The sequence below is a fragment of the Pristiophorus japonicus genome, chromosome 11 (genome assembly GCF_044704955.1).
Source record: "Pristiophorus japonicus isolate sPriJap1 chromosome 11, sPriJap1.hap1, whole genome shotgun sequence".
NCBI lineage: Eukaryota > Metazoa > Chordata > Chondrichthyes > Pristiophoridae > Pristiophorus > Pristiophorus japonicus.
In genome coordinates this window covers 58,085,214-58,109,217 of record NC_091987.1, presented here as the reverse complement: position 1 = coordinate 58,109,217, position 24,004 = coordinate 58,085,214, and the positions used below count along the sequence as shown (strand labels likewise).

The following is a 24,004-nucleotide window of genomic DNA, read 5'->3' as shown; positions in this document are numbered from 1 at the left end:
CCCGGTGACATCGCAGCCAGCAGCTTGCACATTTCTCCGGTAGGATTTACTTCATTTTTATTAGTATTTTAATTGAGCTTTTCCTTGCAATGTTTAGTGCTTGGTTGTTGAGGCCCTCTCCAGATCCCTTCCCTCCCCTATCCCTGCCCTAATGTCTGCTGAATGTGCGCTGCTTTTTCTTCACTGCCCGCAAGGTTTTTCAGAGCTGGCCACATATGCTGACCTAAGTGGATTTGGAGTACGTTTTGCTGGCCAACGTGGCATAAATGGCCAAAACTGGCATAAGTGCCTGGGGACGCCCCCTTTTGAAAAAAAATTCTGATTTAAAAAAAAAAATCTAACCAAACTGACTTTGGAGCAAATTTTGGGGGGAAAATTGCATTTTTTAACTACGCCAGAAAACACAACTTACTCCAAAAAAATTGATGCAAGTCATGGCCAGGATTGGACCCATACTTCCTAAAGTGCGGTGCCCAAAATTGGACACAATACTACAGTTGAGGCCGATCCAGTGTTTTATTCAGGTTCTTCATAATATCCACACTTTTGTACTCTATGCTTCTATTCATGAAGCCCAGGATCCTGTAAGCTTTTTTAACCACTTTCGCAACCAGCCACCTTCAACAATTTGTGCACTTATCCCCCCAGGTTCTCTCTGTTCAAGCATTCCCTTTAGGATTGTATCCTTCAGGTTTATATTTCCTCTCCTCATTCTTTCTACAAAAATGTATCACTTCGCACTTTCTAATCAATTTCTCATCGGGCAATCCCCTCATGCCAGGAACCAGTCTTGTGAACCTTTGTTCCACTTTCTCTAGGCAAGTATGTCTTTCCTTATGTAAGGAGACCAGAACTGTGCGCAGTGCTCCAGGTGTGGCCTCATCAATGCCCTGTATAATTGTAAGACCTCTTTACTCTTACACTCTAATCCCTTTGTAACAAAAGCTAACATACCATTTGCTTTCCTAATTGCTTGCTGTACCTGCATGTTTCTGTGATTCATGTACAAGGATACCCAGGTCCTTCTGAGTGCAAACATTTCCCAGTCTCTCGCCATTCAAAAAATATTCTGCTTTTTTGTTTCTCCTACCATAACTTCACACTTCCCCACATTGTATTCCATTTGCCATGTTCTTGCCCACTCAGTCAACTTCTCTATCTCTCTGCGGCCTCTTTGCGTCCTTCTCATAGCTTACTTTCCCACCTAACTTTCTCATCAGCAAACTTAGATATGTTACACTCAGTCCCTTCATCTAAGTCATTAATATAGATTGTAAATAGTTGAGACCCCAGCACTGATCCATGTGGTACCCCGCTGGTTACAGCCTGCCAACCCGAAAAAGTCCCGTTTATTCTTGCTCTCTGTTTTCCATTAACCAATCCTCAATCCCTGCCAATATATTACCCCGAATCGCATGAATCCTAATTTTCTATAGTAACCTCTTGTGGGGCACCTTATCGAATGCTTTTTGAAAATCCAAATACACTACATCCACTGGTTCCCCCTTATCCATCCTACTAGTTACATCTTCAAAAAACTCTTTTAACAGATTTGACAAACACTATTTTCCTTTCAAAAAACCATGTTGACTCTCCCTAATCATATTACGATTTTCTAAGTGCCCCGTTACCACATCCCTAGCAATAGATTCTAGCATTTTGCCTACTACTGATGTCAGACTAACTGGCCTATAGTTCCCCATTTTTTTTCTCTTCCTCACTTCTTAAATAGTGGGGTTATGTTTGCTACCTTCTAATCCTTGGGGGACTGTTCTAGAATCTAGGGAATTCTGGAAGATTAATACCAGTGTATCCACTATCTCTGCAGCTCCCTCTTTTAAAACCCTAGGATGCAGGTCATCAGGTCTAAGGGATTTGTCGCCACTTAATCCCATTAATTTCTCTAATACTCTGGGCCCAAGTTTCCACATGATTTGCACCTGATTTTTAGGAGCAACTGGTGGAGAACGGACTATCTTAGAAATCGCAATTCTCCACTTTTTTTTTTTCTGCAGTTCTAGTCAGATAGAACAGTTCTACTTTGGAACAAAATGTTTTCTTCAAAAGGGGGCGTGTCCGGCCACTGACGCCTGATTTCAAAGTTTCCACAGTGAAAACGTACTTCAAACTAAAGTAGAATGGAGCAAGTGAAGATTTTTGTAGAACTGAAAAAACCTGTTCTACACATTAAAAATCAGGCGCAGGTTACAAATCAGGCGTCCAGAACGAGGTGGGGGGGGAAGGGAACTCATTAACTTCTACAATAAATCCTTATTTATACTTCTACAAATATTATACAAATAAATCCAACCTGAATAAACATTTATAAGCAAAGAAAAGATTAAATAAACCATCTTCCTACCTGTGTGAAAGTGCTTCAGGCATGGAGAATTCTGCAGTCAGCCTGAGGCGCCCATTCTTCCCGCCGGGGGGGAGGGAGGTGCCCGTTCTGCCCGCGGGGGGAGGGGAGAGGAGGCGCCCATTCTTTCCCGCGGGGGGGGGCGCCTGTTCTGCCTGCGGGGGCGGTGGGGGGAGGGGAGAGGAGGCGCCCGTTCTTTCCCGCGGGGGGGAGAGGAGGCGCCCGTTCTTCCCGCGGCGGGGGGGGGGGGTGTGGAAGGAGACAGTGAGAAGGCTGCAGTGAGATGTGCTGATGGCAATGTGCTTTTATTAAAAAAATGTTCAAAAATTAAACAGCTACTAAGAACTATAAAAATGGCCGAGTGCCAATGTTTTTTTCACACTGAGCATGCGCGAATGCTCCAACGCGCACGCGCAGCGTTGCCAGCAGGAAAAAAACTAATTTAAATAGTACCCGCCCCCTCCCACTTACAAAATCGGCGCGAGTGTAGGCTCCGCCCCCCTGGGCGCCGCGCCAGGCAGACAAGGAGCTGCAGAACGCTCCAGAATCGCGATTTTTTTTTTTAGGCGCCCATTTTTTATCGTGTGGAAACTTGGGCTATGTCTTTACTTATACTGATTTCTTTAAGTTCCTCATTCTCTGTCGACCCTTGGTTCCCCATTATTTCCGGAACGTTTTTTGTGTCTTCTACCGTGATTTAATGTCTGCCACTTCCTTATTGGCCATTATAACTTCTCCTGTCTCTGCGTCTAATGGGCCCATGTTTGCTTTCACTAATCTCTTCCTATTTATATACCTATAGAAACGTTTACAATCTGTCTTTATGTCTCTTGCTAATTTACTCTCGTATTCTTTTTTCTCTTGCTGTATTAATTTCTTGGCCCTCTGCTGAATTCCAAAATCCTCCCAATCCTCAGGCTTACTATTTTTGGCAACATTATAAGCCTCTTCCTTTGATCTAGTATTATCTTTAACTTCTCTTGTTAGCCATGGTTGGACCACTTTTCCTGTGGGATTTTGTGCTTTAAAGGAATGTATATTTTTTGTAAATTATGACTTAATTCTTTAAATGCTATCCATTGCTTGTGTGCCATCATACCTTTAAATGTAGTTTCCCAATCTATCTTGGCCAACTCACCCATTATACCTACCTAGTTTGCTTTGTTTAGATTTAAGACCCTAGTTCAGACTTAACTAAATCACTTTCAAACTCAATATAACATTCTATCATATTATGGTCACTCTTCCCTAAAGGCCCCTTTACTACAGGGTTATTAATTCACCCTTTCTCTTTGCACAATACTAGATCTAAAATGGTGTGTTTCCTAGTTGGTTCCTCAACATACTGATCTAGAAAACTATCTTGTATACATTCCATGAACTCTTCTGCCACACTGTTACTGCAAATTTGGTTTGACCAGTCTATATGTAGATTAAAGTCCCCCATGATTACTGTATTACCCTTGTTACATCCGCCTCTCATTTCCTGATTTATACTCTGCCCTACATTACAACTCCCACCAAAGTTCTCTATCCCTTGCTGTTACTTAGCTCCACCCAAACTAATTCTACTTCTTGATTTTCGGTGCTAAGATCCTTTCTCTCTACTGCCTTTGTCCCATCCTTTATTATCAGGGTTTCCCCTCCTTTTCCATTTTACCTATCTCTTCTAAAAGTTAATTATTCTGGAATATTTAGTTCCCAACTTTGGTCACTTTGCAACTACGTCTCCATAATAGCTATTAGATCAAACCTATTAATTTCTATTTGTGCTATTAATTCATCTATTTTGTTATGAATACTTTGCGCATTCAGATATAGTGCCTTTAGCTTTGACATTTTTCTCTTTTTCCATAATGTCATGTTAGTCACTGATGCCCTATTACCTTTGTTACTCTCTCTGTCCCTTCCTGACCCAATCTGCTTATTTTTATCCAAAGCTCTGCTCTGCTATAGAGCCTTGCCACATTTCTTGCTGCTTTTAAATTTACTCTTTCTTGAATCCTCCCACCCCCCCTTCATTATTTTAAAGCCCTGTCTGCTGCCCTAGTTATTCGATTCCACAGGACACTGGTTTCAGCCCGGTTTAAGTGGAGCCCATCCCAACGGAACAGCTTCCCTTTGCCCCAGTACTGGTGCCAGTGCCTCATGAAGCACTCTTTAAGCCACAAGTTTAACCTTCTAATCTGCTTATTCTTATGCCAATTGGCACGTAGCTCAGGTAATAATCCAGAGATTATTATCTTTGAGGTTCTGCTTTTTAATTTGGCCCCAACTCCTCAAACTCTCAGCAGAACCTCATGTGGCCCGCCCAACGGAGCTGGTCGAGCTTGGTCAGTGTTTCAATGCTGGGGATGTTGGCCTGAGCAAGAACACTGACATTGGTGCATCTGCTCCCAGTGGATTTGCAGGATTTTGCGGAGGCAGTGCTGGTTGTACTTCTCCAGCGCTTTGAGATGTCTGCTGTAAATAGTCCACGTCTCTGAGCCATATAGTGTTATATAATGATTCCAACAGGAAAGTGCGCACATTTAGACATGAATGCTCTGTGGACACAAATAAAAGAAGCTGCTTGGGTGAGATACTTGAAGGGCTGCTGGTGCCTAGTGAACCATACCCTAATATAAGTTCATTTTCAGGAAGGCAGAAGAAAAAGGAAAGCTGCTTCTTCAAATTATTACAATTATATTTCTGTTCTAGAAATACGATGTCCTAAACTTTTATTGCCAACACACGGAGCTGCAAAGTGCTCAGATGGAACATATTTTAACTCGAGGTGTGAGTTTTACTGTACACCTGGATACCAAGTTAAGGGTCAAAAATCTCTGATTTGCATGCACAATAAAGTGTGGAGTGGAAAGGAACCATCTTGTCTTGGTAAGTTGTGTTCATAAAATATTTTAACCAATGTAAAACTGTGAAAATATGAGAAATAAAAACTAAATTTCCTCATTTAAGAAGTCAAAATGACTGGAGCTCTCCTTGTATTACAAATCTTATGAATGTGTACACATCCTATCTACAAACTTTACTTCCAGGTGTCATTTTCTTGTCACTTTTAGGTCAACACTTAATATGAAAATTCCCTATGCCATTACCTATAATTCCATTTCCCTATGTAAACATTTGCCTATCATTGTTGATGAACAAAGCAAATCACTCAATGCTTTTTCAAAGAATTTTTTTCTGCCTTTTTTTCTTAGTAATTTATAATGCCCAAAAATAAAGTTTTGGAACTGGTGGTTTGAAAGGAGCCAGTGACACTTTGGATCATTTTTTTCCTAGACTCCCCTCTTTCACAAGGCTGTTGGACTCTGCTGCCCTCTAATACTTCCAGATTCCAGTGATCTCCAATATCGGGAAACATTGCCACCCCAATGTTAAAATACCCGCTCTTCAGTCCTGCCTGAACCCAAAACTACTCGAATGCTCCCAAAGCCCGAGACCACCCTTCTCAATGGCTCCAGATCACTTCCCCGATGATTCTAGATCCCTGGGGCTGTCCCACGGTTCCGAGAGGTCTCCAGAGGTCCCAGATCCTGGATACCTCTCCCAGTGCTCCCAGACCCTCGAACTCCTCTTTTCCCATCCCCCCCCCCCCCCCACCCCAAGTTATTTATGGTCCCCGAGACCCCATCCCAGAATCCAGGCCCCCTTCTCAGTCATTCCAGGTCTCCAGACTGCTGATAAATCAATGCCCCTGGTAATAATTCTTGGCGTAGCACTCCTGTTCTTATAAAATCTCTGATTCATCATAAGCAACACCACAGGAGTTCTGCTAGTACATCTTCAGTATTCATGCATGTCCTGCCACAATCCTTATTTCCTGTTGTCATAACTTTTTCATTAAGTGCTTCTGTCCACATTTCTCATTGTATATTGCTATGTTAACATTTCCCATACAGGTTTGGTACATACACTGGCAGGCTTTTGTCACCAGGTAGCTCTGTGGAATGACTTTCCAAAGACTGTCTCCCAACTGTATCACCATCTTATAATAAAAAAAACTTGTATTCATCAACTGACCATGGGCAATGCCACATGCAATTTACTAGTTTATACAATAAATAATACTTGTTTTTAATGCAGTATTTTATACATCAAAGTACCTCACACTTTTACTGTTGTGTAGTCAAATGCAGCAGCTATTCTGTGGCAGCAGTGTCTCCCAAACAACAATGAGGTTCATAACCAGTGGATCTATTTTGGGGATAATTGTTGAAGGAAGAATGTTGCTCAGACAGTTGAAGAACAATGTAAGTTTGCACTGTGCCCATTCGCGTGCACGTTTTGACTGCCGCTCCGGACCCAAACCCATCATTTCTATTTCCCTTTTTTCCTTGTTCTTTCCTCTTTACTTCTCCTCAGCCTCTTGCTCCGGTCATCATGTTTCCTTTTATTTCTCCCCTCTTGAGTCCTCTGCCCATCCAAAATCCCTACCCCAATCTTTCAGCACTCCTCGACCTTCTTACTGCCGTCGCCCTCTTAGATAGACCTAGAACTTCCCTTTGTGCCACTCTTGGCATCCTCCGAAGGGCCCAACGAGGTACTCGTTGCTGCCTCCTTACCCCAACTGCTCCATCCTAATTTCTCACCAATCTTTCCACCCACCAAGCCCGCTGGGGGCTAATCTTGCCAATCACTTTTCTATCCCATTCACCCCTCCCAACACTGATACACCTCTCCACATCTCCCTCCAGAATATCTGTTCATTTGTGAACAAGGCCTTTGACATCCATGCGCCTGTTGTGGATGATTGCAATGACATTCTGGTCTTAATGGAAACCTGTCTGATGGGTGATGACACCTTCCCTCTTAATGAAGGCTCCCCACTTGACTATACCTTTCACCACTTGTCCCATCCAGACCGCCGAGGTGGTGGAGTGGCCTTTATCACCACATCACACCTTAGCCTACCCCCTAATCCTCTAGCACCTTCTCCTCCTTTGAGCATCTCGCCTTACCTCTTGCCTCTCCTTTAAATTCTTGTTCTCTACCACCCACCCAAATACCATACAAAGATATCTTCACTATTTCCTCCCTCAACTGCTGCACCGAGCGACTTCTCATCCTCAGTGATATAAACCTCCATTTCAACTCATCATGCCCTTCCCTTACTGCTTTCCTATCGTCCCTTAATCTCTCCCTTTATATAAACTTCCTTACCCATACCCATGGCCACCCTCCTCGATCTACCATCTGTCGTGGCCTCTCTACTTCCATTATGTCAATCACAGATATGGCCTTTAAATACCACCTTTTATCCCTCTCCTTTCACATCCTCCCAACTCCACTTCCCCCTCCCAATCCCACTTCCTTCAATGTCCAGCCCTGGGAAAATCTCAACCTGAAGTCACTTACAATGGCACTTTCAAATTCCCAACTGTCTAACCTTTGGTCCTCTATTCACCATGACATTTCTGCAGTTACTAATCTGATCAATCACATCCACCTCACCTCCACCTTTGATGGCCTTGTTCCCATTGAAACCATTATTTTCTTTCACCCTGGTCATTCCCTCTGGTCCAGCCCTCATCTCTGCTACCTTAAGTCCAAAGGACACAGACTTGGACTTTTATAGTGGACAACTGGTTTAGCCATTCATCGCCAGATCTGGCTGGACCACAAAAAGCACTATCAAGTCCTGCTCTCCTCTGCCAAAACTTCTCACTATTACAGGATCATCATGAAGTGCAAAATTAACCCTCGGTTTCTCTTCTCCACTACAAAGCGTCTCCATAAGCCCCTCTTGCCTGCCCCCTCCACTCTTGCCTCCAACAAGTGCGAAGAGCTGAATCATTTCTTTGTCGCTAAAATTGCTCTGCTGTTTCCTTCCATTTCCCTAGCCTATCAAACCAAACTTCCCCCAATGTTAACTCCTGCCCTAGCCCTGAACTCTCATCTTTCTCTCGTTTCTTTCCTACCTCCCTTCATCTCTCCGAGCTCATCTTGTCCATGAGATCCATCTCCTGTTCCCTCGACTCTATCTCACCGAACTGCTGACCACCCAAATTCCTTTTGTGGCACCCATGTTAGCTGATATTAATGGTTTCTTCTCCTCAGTTACTGTCCCCCCTCCTTCAAATCTGCAGTCATCATACTCCTCCTCAGAAAACCCACCCTTGATCCTTCTGTCCTTGCAAATTCCGCCCCTTCTCCAACCTCCCTTTCCTCTCGAGTCCTTGAATGTGTTGATGTCTCCCAAATCTGTGCCCACCTTTCCCGGAACTCCATGTTTGAACCACTGTAATCAGGTTTCAGCCCCGCCACAACACTGAAATGGCCCTTCTCAAAGTCACAAATTACATCCTGTTTGACTTTGACTTTGGTACCTTGGTGCATTTTCTCCCTCATTTTTCTCGACCTGTTTGCAGCCTTTGACATGGTTGACCACACCCTCTTCCAATGCCCTCCTCCAGCTGGGTGGGACTGCCGTCGCCTGGTTCCGTTCCTATCTATCCATTCATAGCAAGAGAATGATCTGCAATGGCGTCTCTTCCCACTCCCGCACCATTACCTCTGGAGTCCCCCAAGAATCTATCCATGGTCCTCTCCTATTTGTCATCTACATGTTGCCCCTTAGTAACATCATCTGAAATCATGACATCATGTTCCACATGTATGCTGATGACATACTGCTTTATCATATTACCACCTCTCTCGACCCCTCCACTGCCTCTGATTTGTCACACTGCTTGTCCGACATCCAGTACTGAATGAGCAGAAATATTGAGAAGACCATTGTCAGATCATTGTCTTCGATCCCTGTCACAAACTCTGTTTCCTAACCACTGACTCACCCATACAACTTTCTGAGGCTGAGCTAGATTGTTTGCAACCTTGGCATCCTATTTGACCCTGAGCTGAACTTCCGATCCCGCATTTGCTCCATCACCCAGACCGCCTACATCCACTTCCATAACATTGCCCATCTCTGCTCCTGCCTCACCTGCTGCGGGAACCCACATCTATGCTTTTGTTACCTCTAGACTTGACTATTCAGTGCTTTCCTCCACCTGTCGTAAATTTGAGCTCATCCAAAACTCTGCTGCCCATTTCATAACTCATACGACGTCCGGTTCACCCATCACTCCTGTGCTTGTACATTGGCTTCCGGTCCATCAAAGCCTCGATTTTAAAATTCTCAAACTCTTCTTCAAATCCCTGGCCTTGCCCCTCCATATTCAGGTAACCTCCTGCAGCCATACAACCACCCCGCCCCCCCCGCAACAATATCTCTTTGCTTCTCTAATTCTGGTTTCTTGCGCATCTCTGATTTTATTCACTCCACCATTGGCGACCGGGCCTTCAGCTGCCTAGGACCTTAGCTCTGGAATGCCCTCCCTAAACCATTCCACCTTTGCTCCATTAAGACGCTCCTTAAAACATACCTCTTCGACCAAGCCTTTGGTCACCTGTTCTAATATTTCCTTATCTGGCTCGATGTCAAATTTTGTTTGATAATGCCTTGTAAACAAGGTGAAAGGCCTTGGGATGTTTAGCTAAAAGCGCTATATCAATACAAATTGTTGTTGGTTTTCTTTGATTAGTGCCCTGGGATTAGTGCCCAGGAAAAGGGTGCTTTGTTTAACATCTAATTTCAATCATGACACTCCAACAATGGAGCATTTCCTGAGTACTATACTTCAGCATAGATCATGAGCTCAGATCATTGTGTGCCATTTGAACCTTAACCTTGTGAGCAGAGAAGAGTGCTACAGACTGAATCAAAAGGTTAAATATCTAGAGATAGTACAGAGCGGTATAACTGTAAACTATTTTGAGCTGAGTTACAGATAAAATAGACTAAGAATAAGTATAAAAGATTGTCTTTTACACATAGGATGGGAAGGTTTGTGGCAGGTGCGATTGCTCTAGTTATGTATTTAGGGGTCACTGTGCTGCAAGAATTGACCAAGTGTTGTGAAGCTTATAAAGATTAAATGCTTGATATATTTATAAAGTTTAAGTATGAGAGCAAAGCTTCGCATTAGCTTGTCAAGCCAGAAAAGACAAATTAGAAACGCCCTCTCAACCTGTTGTTGATTTAATAACTATTAATTGGATCCTCATGAAAGGATGACAAGTTATTTACCAAGATTAGATTCTTAATTAAAATAAGTTGAAGGAAGATGTGTAATTATCTGCAAAGATCTGCAAGCAAAGTTACATTCTCTACTTAAACTCAAGTAAATAGTCATGCATCCTGTTTGAAGAGATAATTATACTTCCAAACCATCTCTAACATAATATATTAAATGTTTTATATAGAGCATGCACTTCCTAATTGTGACACTTATTTCCTGGAACATCACACTTTGTTGCCTGGCTCAAAATAAAACAACAGAATATCAGAGTTGAAGAGGTAAAAACATATAAAACAAAAGTGACAAAAGAGGCTATGAAACTATTTTAAAGAAAATACTCAGGACTTATGAAAATAAGTGATTCTGAATGACCATTTAGGAGGACATGCCATTAAAAGAAAAGAGGTGATCCAATCAAATTGCTGAATGTATGGTTTGATTTATATGGCGACTTTAACGTAGATAAATGTCCCAAGGTACTTCACCGGAGTGTAATAAGACAAAAGTTGACACTGAACCAAAGGAGGAGATATTAGGACATGTGTCTAAAAGCTTAGTCAAAAAAATTTAAGTTTTAAGGAGGGTCTTGAATGTAGAGAGAGAAGTAAAGGGGTAGAGAGATTTAGGAAGAGAATTCCAGAAAATGAGGGCCCAGACAATTAAAGGCACGGCCGCCAATGGTTGGCTGAGGAGAGTGTGAGGTGCACAAGACGCTAGAGTTGTAGGACTGCAAACCTTTTAAAGGCTCTTAGTCCTGGAGGAGGTTAGAGATGTAGAGGGGTAAGGCCATGAAGGGAATTGAACACAAAGCTGAGAATTTTAAATGGAAATGTTTGGAGACTGGGAGCACAGGGATGATGGATCATTGGGACTTAGCTTACAGGCAGCAACGTTTTGGATGAGCAGATGTTTATGGAGAATGCAATGCTAGTCAGGAGAGCATTAGAATAGTCATGTCTGGAGGCAATAAAAGCAAGGATGAGGGTTTCGGATGCAGATGGGCAAAGGCGGGCAATGTTAGAGGTACATATAGGTGTGTAAGATGAGGATCACAGGTCTCACACACATACCCAAAGGGTCTTGGGAGTTATAAGGCATTTTATTAAGGGAGCGGTAGTTAGAATACAGTCAAACACAATCAGGATAGACATTGTAGACCGTGACAAATAGCTGTTATTAATCCCGATTGGCCAGACGGCTGGTGGCATGAACAGTTGTTAGGTTCAACATCTGCCCTGAAATGCCTTCTTGGCCTTTCTTTTATTCTCTTTTTAGGGGTGGGCCTGGTGTAAGATATTGGCAGGACCATTTAACCTATGATATGTCTGGTTCTTTGTCTCATTTCTTGGGTGAAACCCTCCTCTTCACATCCTCCCAAGGTTGGAATCAGACATGCCATTCTTAACCTTCAGATGTTTGGAGCTGTCTGTTATCAGCTGTTAATGTTACATAGACATAGAAACATAGAAAATAGGTGCAGGAGTAGGCCATTCGGCCCTTCTAGCCTGCACCGCCATTCAATGAGTTCATGGCTGAACATGCAACTTCAGTACCCCATTCATGCAGTTAAAGTCGCTTTAGCTTATTGTATCATGGAATGAATCCTTCAATTCCAACACCAGTCTGAAGAGTCTCAAGTTATTTCTTCCAATTCACAATTTCTTACAGGTGGTTTTTTGAGATGAAGAGAATATGGAGTTGGAAGCTTAGCTCTGGGTCAAATAGAATGTCAAGTTATAGAATCATAGAAAATTACAGCACAAAAGGAGGCCATTTGGCCTATTGTATCTGAGCCGGCCGAAAAAGAGCTATCTAGCCTAATCCCACTTTCCAGCCATTGGTCTGAAGCCTTATAGGTTATGGCACTTTAAGTGCATATCCAAGTACTTTTTAAATGTGATGTGGGTGTTTGTCTGTACAACCCTTTCAGGCAGTGAGTTCCAGATCCCTACCACCCTCTGGGTGAAAAAAGATCTTCACGTCTCTCTCTAATCCCTCTACCAATTTGTGAACCGTCTGCTTTAGCTTTTGTTAAAAGCTTGTGTTTTGATTTTGGTAAGTTCTTAATCCAGCTTGCTGCCTATAAAGAGAGAAGAATTCATGCGGCAGCGCATAATATTTTTATTCCCCTGTGAATGGAGTAAGGATTCTCTGTTATGATCCCTGGAACATGTAATTCGTTATCTAGGTATCGGGCAAAAGATATCTGGACCATGGAGGATGTGAAGTCTGCTTGCTTAGTCATGTGGAACCCAAGAGAATGATCTATTGTAAAAACAGCTGGCTGTGTCTTCATAAAAATACAAGAAATTATCACCCACTACTAACAGAGTCTAATGCAGCTATACAAGACTACCACATGGTGGTAGTATAGATACAGTTTACCTGCGACTCTATTTCCCCGGTCTACTTGTTTTAAAAAATCAATTTATAGTCAACTGAGGAAATTCTGTTTCTTTGTTGAGGCTGTTCTGAGAATGATCAAATGTATAAATGACTAAGTGACAGTTGAATAGTGTGGGGACATTCACGTAAAAAATGAACATAACACAACTTTTCATGAGCTGAGCTGAGGACACATCTTTGAGAGAATAGATAATAATAAAGCAAAACTTAGGGGATGGTTTTGGTGGGAGAGGGTGGGGGGGCGCTCATGGCACCTGCCTGAAGTTCCTGCTGAGAGGCCCAAGCTATTTTAAGGGCTGGCCTTGTATCAGTGTTGCAGTCAGTTGCGAGCGCTGGTGTAGTGCTCACAGGCAGTTGGCCGACCTGAGGGTGAGGAATGGTGGGGGAATGGAAATTCTCGTGGCTCTGATGCCAAACTGACTCGGGGGGCAATTGTATGTGGGGACGGGAGCGGGATGGGCACAAATTGGGCAGCAGCAGGCTGTAAGATTTTTATGAGGCTAGGAGGAACATTCATGCCCCTCCTGGCCCCACAAAAATATTAAAAACAAAATAAAAACTTAGCTTTTCTTGAGTGGCCTAGACCTACACCTTTAAGGACTGCTTGTTAGGCTGCTCAACATCTGGAACCAATTTATTATTAAATACAGTGTGTTCTACGTGCATAATCATATTTTGAGTGCTTTTTAAAAAAATAAATCAACAACCCCACTATTTAGTGCTTGGGCAAGTCTTTAGAATGGATTCGTACATTTGTTCCTATTTTTAGCTTTTAAGGTTTTAGTCTGCTCTTTGGTTGGATATACAGTTAGTCTTGTGATTTGCAAGTCCTCCCTCCTGCACTACTACTTCACTGTAGATGTGTGGCTAATGGTAATGCTTGTTAGCAGACTGAGGTATCTGTGGTAAGTGCGCAAGCTGATTCTGATGTACTCTCCTCAAAAGCTCTTGACACATCTGGATTACCATCTGTTGCAGCAACATTAGTTATCCATATTGGACAAAGATGGCCTGGAGTCGGCCTGTTGCATCAGATAGATGAGGTGATGAATCAGTGTTGACACTATGCTACTTAGACTGATTGTGCAATTACTTTTTTGGACTGACCACTAAAGCTGGTTTAGTTTATACCTGTTATGAAAATTGTTAAATTAACCTTAATTGTCTCGAGTAAGGTGAATTCATCAATATCCGGTGGATCCTTTCACATTCTTGTGTGGACTCCAAAGGACATTGAGGCTAATCTGATGAGGCAGATTGCAAATCCGCATTAGAAACCTTCAGACAACACAATTACAGTCGTGCTCTTGTCAAAGGACACCATTTGACCAAAATACATGGTAAATATTTAAATGAAATCCAGGAATCATTAGCAAGTACTTTTGGATAATAAATTTTAGATTTAACAAGAACAATTTAGATTTATATAGCAACTTTAATGTAGTAAACATCCCAGCATTCTTCACAGAAACATTATAAAACAAAATTTGACACTGAGCCACATAAGGAGAAATTAGGGCTGATGACCAAAAGCTTGGTCAAAGAGGTAGGTTTTAAGGAGTGTCTTAAAGGAGGAAAGAGAGGCGGAGAGGTTTATAGAGGGAATTCCAGAGCTTGGGGCTCAGGCAGCTGAAGGCACAGCCACCAATGTTGGAGCAATGAAAATCAAGGATGCTTAAGAGGCCAGAATTAGAGGAGTGTGGATATCTCCAGGGGTTGTGGAGCTGGAGGAGATTACAGAGATAGGGAAGGGCAAGCCCATAGAGCGATTTAAAAATGAGGATGAGAATTTTAAAATTGAGGTGTTGCTTCACCAGGAGCCAAATTGGTCAGCGAGCACAGGGGTGATGGGTGAACAGGACTTGATGGGAGTTGGGACACGGGCAACTGAAATTTGGATGAGCTCAAGTTTACGTAAGGTAGACCATGGGAGGCCATCCAGGATTGCATTGGAATAGTCAAGTCTAGAGGTAACAAAGGCGTGGATAAGGGGTTCAGCAGCAGATGAGCTGAGGTGGGGCGGAGACAGGCAGTATTATAGAGGTGCATATAGGCGGTCTTAGTTATGGCACAGATATGTGGTCGGCAGCTCATTTCAGGGTCAAATATGACACCAAGGTTGCGAACAATTTGGTTCAGCCTCAGACAGATGCTAGGGAGAGGGATGGAATCGATGGCTAGTGAACAGAGTTCATGGCAGGGTCCAAAGACAATGGCTTCGGTATTCCCAATATTTAATTGGAGGAAATTCATGTTCCTCCAGCCCGGGGAAAAAAAGGACGTTCTTGATGTGATTCCTATGGGTGCGCATGCGCAGTACAGTCCCCAGTCTGCAATCAGCCATTTTTAAAGAGCCAGTTGTGTGTGTGGGAATGTTGAGTGCTGTGAGAGAACTGTAATTATCATTGGAAAAATCAGAGCTGTAATACAAGATGCAACGCGGTGCAAGGACCAAGAATTTCTTGCAGGATGAAGTGGAGGCACTAGTTACTGTGATTGAGGGCAGATGGCACGAGCTGGACACCAGCAAAGGTCACGTAAAAGTTCCACCAAAAGAATTGAAGAAACGCTGGAACCAACTTGCACAAGATTACTGTGCAATGGTGACCACCCCGAGGTATGGAGGCCAGTGCAAAAAGAAGTGGCAGGACATTGGTCAAGTAGTGTAAGTAATATTTTCATTTATTCAATGCAATTGCGATTGTAATGTAAATGTGACCAGCTGTATATGTCGCACCCAGCAGAAAGACACCCTCTCTTTAAAAAGTTGTATTTTCATTTTTGTGGAGGAAAGTGGCACACAACAAAAAGGGTAGAACTGGAACAGGAGGAGGCCCGGCAAATCTGCAGCCACTGACACCCTTGGAAGAGAGGGTCGCTGCTTTGATGGATCCTGCCTGGAGAAAAGCAACCGCCACTGCACAAGCTGGGCCCACACTCGAGGGAGAGGATAAGTCCTGCAAATTCCACAGTCTGGCTTTGCTAAATGTTAAATACTGCGCAGGCTAGCCATGCTTTAGTTCCTGGGGATGTCGCTCTCAGCTATGCTTCGGGTGATGCAGTGTGCTATCATTCATCGTGGTCATTCAAATCAACCTGCTGCCTGTGTGAGCCGACTCATGCTACCCTCTTCTGCTGTCAGCCATTTGTCTGTTCTCTAATATTTTGCAGAACTTGAGGCCAACCCTGACGATGCAGAAGATGATTCAGACGAGAACGAGTCTGAAGAGGCGAACATCTTCCAATCTCACATTCCAGATCAAGAGCATGGGGATGAGGGGGAGGTGATGGATAAAGCCCCCACTGTTGTACTCACTTTTGAGGAGATGCCAGCCCCTTCCCTGACTGGTGTTGGTGGGACATTCCATGGTTTCCCACCGTCCGAGGCTGGGGATTCCAGCGGGCTGCAGCGAAGCACATCCAGGGCCCCACCGTCCAAACTGCAGGTCCCAGTGGTGGGATGCAGCAAGGCACACCCAGGACCCCACCATCCGAGGCTGCGTATCCCAGTGGTGGGGTGCAGCGAAGCACACCCAGGGCCCCACCATCCGAGGTTGCGGGTCCCACTGGGATGCTGCGAGCCACACGCAGGGTGGGGGGGTCAAGGAGAGCTCGACCACACTCTCTTGAGGTGCAGGATCTAAAAGATGTGGTTCAGATGATGATGATGAGTGCAGAGAGCATTGACCTTACACAATCACTCCAGGACAGCATCAGTGGGGTGCGTGATAAGGTATTGGGACTGTCGGGAGATGCATCAACACTCTCACGAGAAATGGAAACTCTGTCTGGGAACATGAGGGGGGGAACATCTCAGTCAGCTGATGTGCTGTCAGTGAACATGAGGGAGGGAATGTTGCAGGTATTTAACACACTTTTCTTAAACATGAGGGAGGGCAAGTCACAGATAGCTGAGACACTGTCAGCGAACATGAGGGAGAGAATTTAGAAGTTAGCTGCTGCAATAAGGGAACACGCCCAGACCCCGCGCCCATTGACAGAATCAACTGCCACTCCCACGCCAATCCCCAGACCAGCCTCAAGAGCCCCAAGTTGGGTCCTCCACATTGCTTCCTTCCCCCTCTTCTCTCCCCCGCTCCCCCCCCCACCCCACAACAACAGGTGCACATTACCCGAGATGTTAGAATGAATAATCTTGGTACCAAGAAACACTGCGCCACTGCCTGCGGGCAGGGGTGGTGGAGTCACCAAGACTAAGCGCGGCGGGCGGTCTTAGAATAAGGTGGAGGAAAGATGGATGCAGCCTTTTTTTGCTGCTGTTATTGTTGTTGTAACTGTTGTCAAATTTAAAGTTTTTTGTAAGTTATGTACATTTACAAATATAAAAGTTAGTAAGTGATCAAGTTTGTAAGTGATCTTAAGTGAAAACTTTAAAGTTTGATACAAGAATATTTTTTAGTTAAGTTAAGTACAAACAAGTGTTAAACATTTGAATAAAATATATTTTAAATTATAACTGAATCATTTCCATTATTTGTTCCCTTATTAACACAACTTTTGGAATTCAAGAAGAATCATTTCCATTATTTGTTCCATTAACACAACACAACATTACGGAACAGTTCCAAACAGTAAACATGGTCCATTTGGAATAGTTGCCGCTGAGCCTTCAGGCAGCAAAAGCATTCACGGATGAGCTGCTGGTGCAAGGCTCCAGCAATCGTTAAAGGGGGACAATGGCCCGCCCTCCTCTGCCATCGTGCTCCGGGTTCAGGTAGTTGCATGGCTTCTTTGTCCTGCTCCTCCTAAAAGTTAGTTTGCAGGTGCAGCAGGTAATCAGGAAGGCGAATGGAATGTTGGCCTTCATTGCGAGAGGGATGGAGTACAAAAGCAGGGAGGTCCTGCTGCAACTGTACAGGGTATTGGTGAGGCCGCACCTGGAGTACTGCGTGCAGTTTTGGTCACCTTACTTAAGGAAGGATATACTGGCTTTGGAGGGGGTACAGAGACGATTCACTAGGCTGATTCCGGAGATGAGGGGTTACCTTATGATGATAGATTGAGTAGACTGGGTTTTTACTCATTGGAGTTCAGAAGGATGAGGGGTGATCTTAGAGAAACATTTAAAATAATGAAAGGGGTAGACAAGATAGAGGCGGAGAGGTTGTTTCCACTGGTCGGGGAGACTAGAACTAGGGGGCACAGCCTCAAAATACGGGGGAGCCAATTTAAAACCGAGTTGAGAAGGAATTTCTTCTCCCAGAGGGTTGTGAATCTGTGGAATTCTCTGCCCAAGGAAGCAGTTGAGGCCAGCTCATTGAATGTATTCAAATCACAGATAGATAGATTTTTAACCAATAAGGGAATTAAGGGTTATGGGGAGCGGGTGGGTAAGTGGAGCTGAGTTCACGGCCAGATCAGCCATGATCTTATTGAATGGCGGAGCAGGCTCAAGGGGCTAGATGGCCTACTCCTGTTCCTAATTCTTATGTTCTTATGTTCTCCTCATCTGCATCTTCCTCATCATTATCATCAGACACTCGCCCCTCATGTGGGGCTTCTACTACCATCTGCTGCTGCCTCATGATGGCTAAGTTATGCAGCATGCAGCACACAACAGTGAACTGACCGACAATCTCAGGAGAGTATAGCAAGTAGCCTCTGGAATAGTCCAGGTATCGGAAACGCTGTTTCAAGATGCCAATGGTCCTCTCTATTATGCTGCGCTTCGCAATGTGTCGCACTCCCAGTCAGCTTCCATCCGGGTTACGCATAGGGGCTTAATGCGCCAGGTGGCAAGGCCATACCCTTTGTCTCCCAGTAGCCAGCTCTACCCTTCTGGCTGCTGTTGAAACATGGCAATTATAATGCTCTCGCCTAGGATGAATGCATCATGGGTGCTCCCAGGGTATCTTGCATCAACTGACATGATACGATGCATGTCGTCACACATGAGCTACACATTAATGGGGTGGGTGCCTTTTCTGTTCCTGTACATCTTGGAATCCTCCAAAGGTGCTCGCAAGGCGATGTGGGTATGATCAATGCAGCCCGGTACCTTTGGGAAGCCAGCAATCCTGGAGAAGCCCACAGCCCTGTCACGCATTGCCTGGGCAGTCATGGGGAACTTTTATGTGGTCATTCCTCCGGGCATATAGTGCAGCAGCCACCTGCCAAATGTAGACATGTCATGTTGAGAAATGGCACACACATCCCCAGTTGTAGCTTGAAAGGATCCGAATACATAGAATGAAAGTGCAGCTGTAACCTTCACTTCAACTGACAAAGCAGTGCTCCTGACGCATCTTGTTTGCAGGTCTGTTTTTACTAACTCACGGATCTCAGTTACAACTTCTTTGTGGAAATGCAACCTTCTGACACGGTCTGCATCACTCAGCTGTAGGTACGAACGCCTGTCTTGATATACCCGACGTGGGTAAGGCCTCCTGCCCATCACCCTACGGGCTCTGAGGTTCCTCATGTGATAACAACGAATCAATTGTCTCCTCCGCAGCACCATGATGCAAAAGGCTTACACAAGGTATGGCATTGTCAATATTGCCCCCATGCTTAAATTTTATCTTTGCAAGAAGCTCAAAATGGCAGGTAGGATGAGATCTGAATGGACCACGCCCAGGCCTGAGCAGGCAAAGTGATCTGCATCCCCCTACCCCCACAGCCCCCCGGGCTACATTTGATGGAAAGTGCAGGCCTCTGATGCCTTCCGATCGCCTTCCACAGCCCACCTCCACGCCCCCCCCCCCCCCCCCCCCACCCCGGGCTTCTTTTGCAGTCAAGCCCATGTGTCCGGGCGTAGGACTGATTCTGCCGGCCGACGCTCTGACCCTCCAGCCCTGTTTGCAGACGTTCGATACTGGCGTGTCAGCTGAAAGAATATGAAACGTTACAGAATTACATCAAACTTTCATTTACTGTGTTATAAGGTAAAAAAAAATGTAATCTTTATTATGCATATTTAAGTCTTCTTGACTCCCTCCAAAACTTTGCTGAAAAACAATGGCGTCTTTCTGCGCCGATTTTTCAACGTGCGCTGTCTTTTCATAACTCACCGGAAGGTTTTTCGGGAGTGGTCAGATATGCCGACCTAAGAGAAATTTGTTTTGGGCAAACTTCCATAATTGACAAAAACTGTTGCAGACATCGGGTTACGCCCCTTTATGGCGCAAAACAAACCTAACCTTAAAAAATCATAACTTACTCAGCTACACTGGCACAGGTTCCTTGGGGAAACTTTAATTTAAAAACTTACACTAAAAAAAGCGGCGGGTGCCATGAAAACAGCGCAAATCACCGGGGAAAATTGAGCCCAAGAAGTCTGCAAATTGCATTATTTTAAAGCTGGCTCCCTACCATCTAATTTAAAACATTTTACAGGTTGTACCTCTCCGGCCCGGCACCCTTGGGACCTGACGGGTGCTGGGCCAGAGAATTTGCCGCACCACGGGAGGTCACGCAGAAACCTACTGCGCAGCATTTCTCAGGCCCAGCTTCGGCGCTTCAGATAGCCGCCACACTCCTCGCTCCCTCTCCGTGCCGACTCAACCAAGGAGGGAACCCCAGGGGGCAGCGGAGAGAAGAGGAGCAGCCAGCCCCAGGACACAGCAAGGGTTGTGACCCCCCCCCCCACCAGGGATGTAGCCGGACCAGAGAGTCCCGGACTCAAGAGGTACAACCTGTACTTCCAATTTTGTCCACGGTTGTTCTGAAAGTACTGATTAATTCAGTATCTCCCCCTTTTGGTAGATTATTTGACTGTGTTAGGCATCACAGTTCACTCTGATCTTGTCTTCCCCCGATGACAATACTTGCATATTTTCTGTGCTATTAGATAATGATTAGGAGATTAGGAGCACGCAGCATGATTGATGCTTTCTTTTCCCTGGACCACTAATGCTGAAAATGCACCAGCCTCTGTCCGGGCTGAGATCAGTTAAATCAGCAGAGCCTAAAGAATGCTTCTTGATCTTTTGCCATTCATTTCTTTATAGAGTGTGGTGAGAATGTGGAACTCATTGCCATATGAAGTGTTTGAAGCAGATAGCATTGACGCATGTAAGGGGAGGATTGATTGATATGAAGAAGAAGGAGGAAATAGGGGAACAGGGGCCGGGTGGGGAAAGGTAATTAGAAAGGGAGGCTGTGTGAAGTATAAACATTAACATAGACTAGTTGGGCCAAATGGCCAGTTTTTGTGCTGTAGATTCAATGTAAAAAAGTATGGAACTGGAACTCTCTTGTCCTGTGTGGCTCAATCCACCACATGCAGTGCACTGAACAGTTAGATCATCTTTAATAGCCCTCAACATGCTACTGCGCGCAGAGAGGAACTTCTGTCTAGGAAGATAAAAATTCTTGAGGACTGTGCCCCTTTTGAAGATGCCTTTAAAAACTAGTGAATGAGACAGACATATCTTTGGCTGAACTCTTGCCTACCTCCCATTGGAGCTGGAGGCACCAGTGTTAATGAGTCTAATTGAAAATAAGAGGCCTTTATTTTGCTAATAATGTAGACCATCAACCTTCTGCCACCATTTAATCTATTATTATGGCAATACATTAAATTATTCTAAATTGTTACAGTACCACCAAAACCTTACCTTCCCTTCCCTGCTGAAATGTACATATCCTTGAAACAACTGACATTTTCCTGAAATATAAGTTTAGCCTAAATGTGGTCTAATTATTTCTAATCTTTCAAAGAAATTGGTTTAAACATGACTTAAAATGAAAAAAGCACTATTAAAAGTCTGAATTGTGACAGTTTGATATTATTAATCATGTATCTCAACTATATGTTTCCAACATCGGCAGATTAAGAATAATTGATGTTACTGGAACCTTTTAAGATCTTTCTATTCTTTGTTTTATAGATTTAGACCCACCCAAAATCAGGTGTCCCAGCCTCAAGGTGAAGATGGCTGATCCTGATAAGCTGACAGTCCGGGTGAACTGGGATACTCCTGAAGGAAAAGACACAGCAGATGGCATTTTGACAAAGTAATTGCTATTTATGAATTGAGGGAAATGACATACAGAAGCACTGGCTGAGAACCATTGTTGGGTTAACCTTTTAAAATTCTATGGTAAAATAAGGTTGATATTTATGTTGGAGCCAGAAAAGCTGATGTCTTTTAAAAAAAAATGTTAATTCTTCATGTAGTTTGCAATAAGTGCTTTCAAATTATGGAAATAAGAAATTACCATCTTTAAATGATTAAAAATTATAGTCAGCATCAAAAAGCAAGTTTGGGTATGTTGACTGCTTCTGGTAAGTATTGTAGTTCATAACTAGTATAATGTGGTGCATAATGTATAATCCTATCTATAGTATAATATTCTCTACAATATGGTGATTTAAACTACAAATTGGCTAAAATTCTTTGCCCAGGATTGATTAAGAACATTCAGAAAGTAATTGACTGGGGCATTCAATCAGCTTTGTTCCATTCATTCATTTTAATTTGTAGAGTTGAGCATGCTTGTCATCAAATATTTTTTGCCATCCTTTCTCTGCCTTGATTTACAAATACCTTCATACAATCACATGTCTTTCCCTTGTTCTTGCCACATCTCATGTTTTGCAACCTTATCAATCTCTTTTCATTACCTAATATAAAGTTTGATCTTAATGTGCAATTAGTTTAACAATCCTGTTTCGTATCAGAATCTTCAAAATGGTTCCTAATTTGCTAGTTATTTAGATAACAGAAAAAAACCAGAAAATGATGAAAACCCTTCATCAGAACGAGAAAAAATGAAAGATGAACATCATTTAAAAAAAAAACAGAATAAAGGAAAGGCAAAGCCGCAAGGATCGATGTTTGGGCCGCAGCTATTCACAATCGATATCAATGATTTGGATGAGGGGACCAAATGCAATATATCCAAGTTTGCTGATGATGCAAAGCTAGGTGGGAATGTAAGTTGTCAGGAGGATGCAAAGAGGCTTCAAGGTGATATAGATAGTCTAGGTGAGTGGGCAAGAACATGGCAAATGGAATATAGGGTCCAAGTTTTGGGCCGCGCCTAGAACGGCGCAGCCCCGACCTGGACGCCCATTTTTCGCACCACAAAGTGCGGCTAAAAAAAACTTACCTATTCACCCAGCTCCCTGCAGGTCCTCTGGAGCTGGGCGCAGCGCACCATAAGCTGTGGGGGGCGGAGCCAGGACCCTGCGCTGAAAACAGTGCCGGGATCTCTGCACAGGCGCGCTACAGTGGGCGTGCATGTTCAGCACCTCCAGGCGCCCAAAACTGTGTGGGAGGGGACCAAAGCACGCAGCCCCTAGTCCTGGCTGAATGGCCTCACTGGGGCTGCGTGGATGAGGCTGCCTCCCACGCCCAGCTCCTGCTTCCTCCCGACCCGACTTGACTCCTGCTCCACCTCCCCTTCCCCCCCCCCCCGACACGACCTCCTCCCCCCCCCTGACACGACCTCTTCCACTCCCTCCCCCCAACCTGACCTCCGCTTCCCCAACCCCCCTCGACCTCTGCTCCTGACCTCAGCTCCTGACCCCACCCCCCTTGACCTCCGCTCCCGACCCCTCCCCCAACCTCCGCTCCCGATCCCCCCCTCCGACCTCCGCTCACGACCCCCCTCCAACCTCCGCTCACGACCCCTTCCCGACCCCCCCCAACGACCTCCGCTCCCGACCCCCCCCCCACCCCCACTGAACTCCGCTCCTGAACCGCTTCCCCACCGACCTCCGCTCCCGACCCGCGATCCCGACGCCAACTACCTGTCAATCCGGTAAATCCAAGCCCGAAGTCTTGGGCCCGGCCGGGCCTCCCTCTTCTTTCTTTCTTTCACACTCTCTCTCTCTCTCTCTCTCTCTCTCTCTCTCTCTCTCTCTCTCTCTCTCTCTCCCTTCTCCCCTCCCTCTCCCCCCCCCCCCATCTTCCTTCCCCCTCCCTTCTCTCCCCACCCTCCCCCCTCCTCCCCTCCTCTTCCTCCCCCTCCCTCCCTGCTCTTCTCCCCCCTCCCTCCCTTCTCTCTCCCCCCTCCCTCCCTTCTCTCTCCCCCCTCCCTTCTCTTCCCTCCTCCCTCCCTTCTCTTCCCCCCCCTCCCTCCCTTCTCTTTTCCCCCCCCTCTCTCCTCCCCCCCCCCTCTCCCTTCTCTTTCCCCCCTCTCTCCCTTCTCTTTCCCCCCCTCCCTCCCTTCTCTTCCCCCC

General features: G+C 44.7%; 1 protein-coding gene across 2 annotated transcripts in view; it reads left to right on the top strand.

Moving 5' to 3' along the window:
- srpx (sushi-repeat containing protein X-linked) overlaps positions 1–24,004 on the top strand; it is a 175,445-nt gene that overhangs the window by 79,534 nt on the left and 71,907 nt on the right. For both annotated transcript variants that reach the window (XM_070892920.1, XM_070892919.1), the window contains 2 exons: positions 5,060–5,236; positions 21,705–21,831. In XM_070892920.1, the coding sequence (XP_070749021.1) occupies positions 5,060–5,236; positions 21,705–21,831 (304 nt within the window). The remainder of the gene's footprint in view (positions 1–5,059; positions 5,237–21,704; positions 21,832–24,004) is intronic.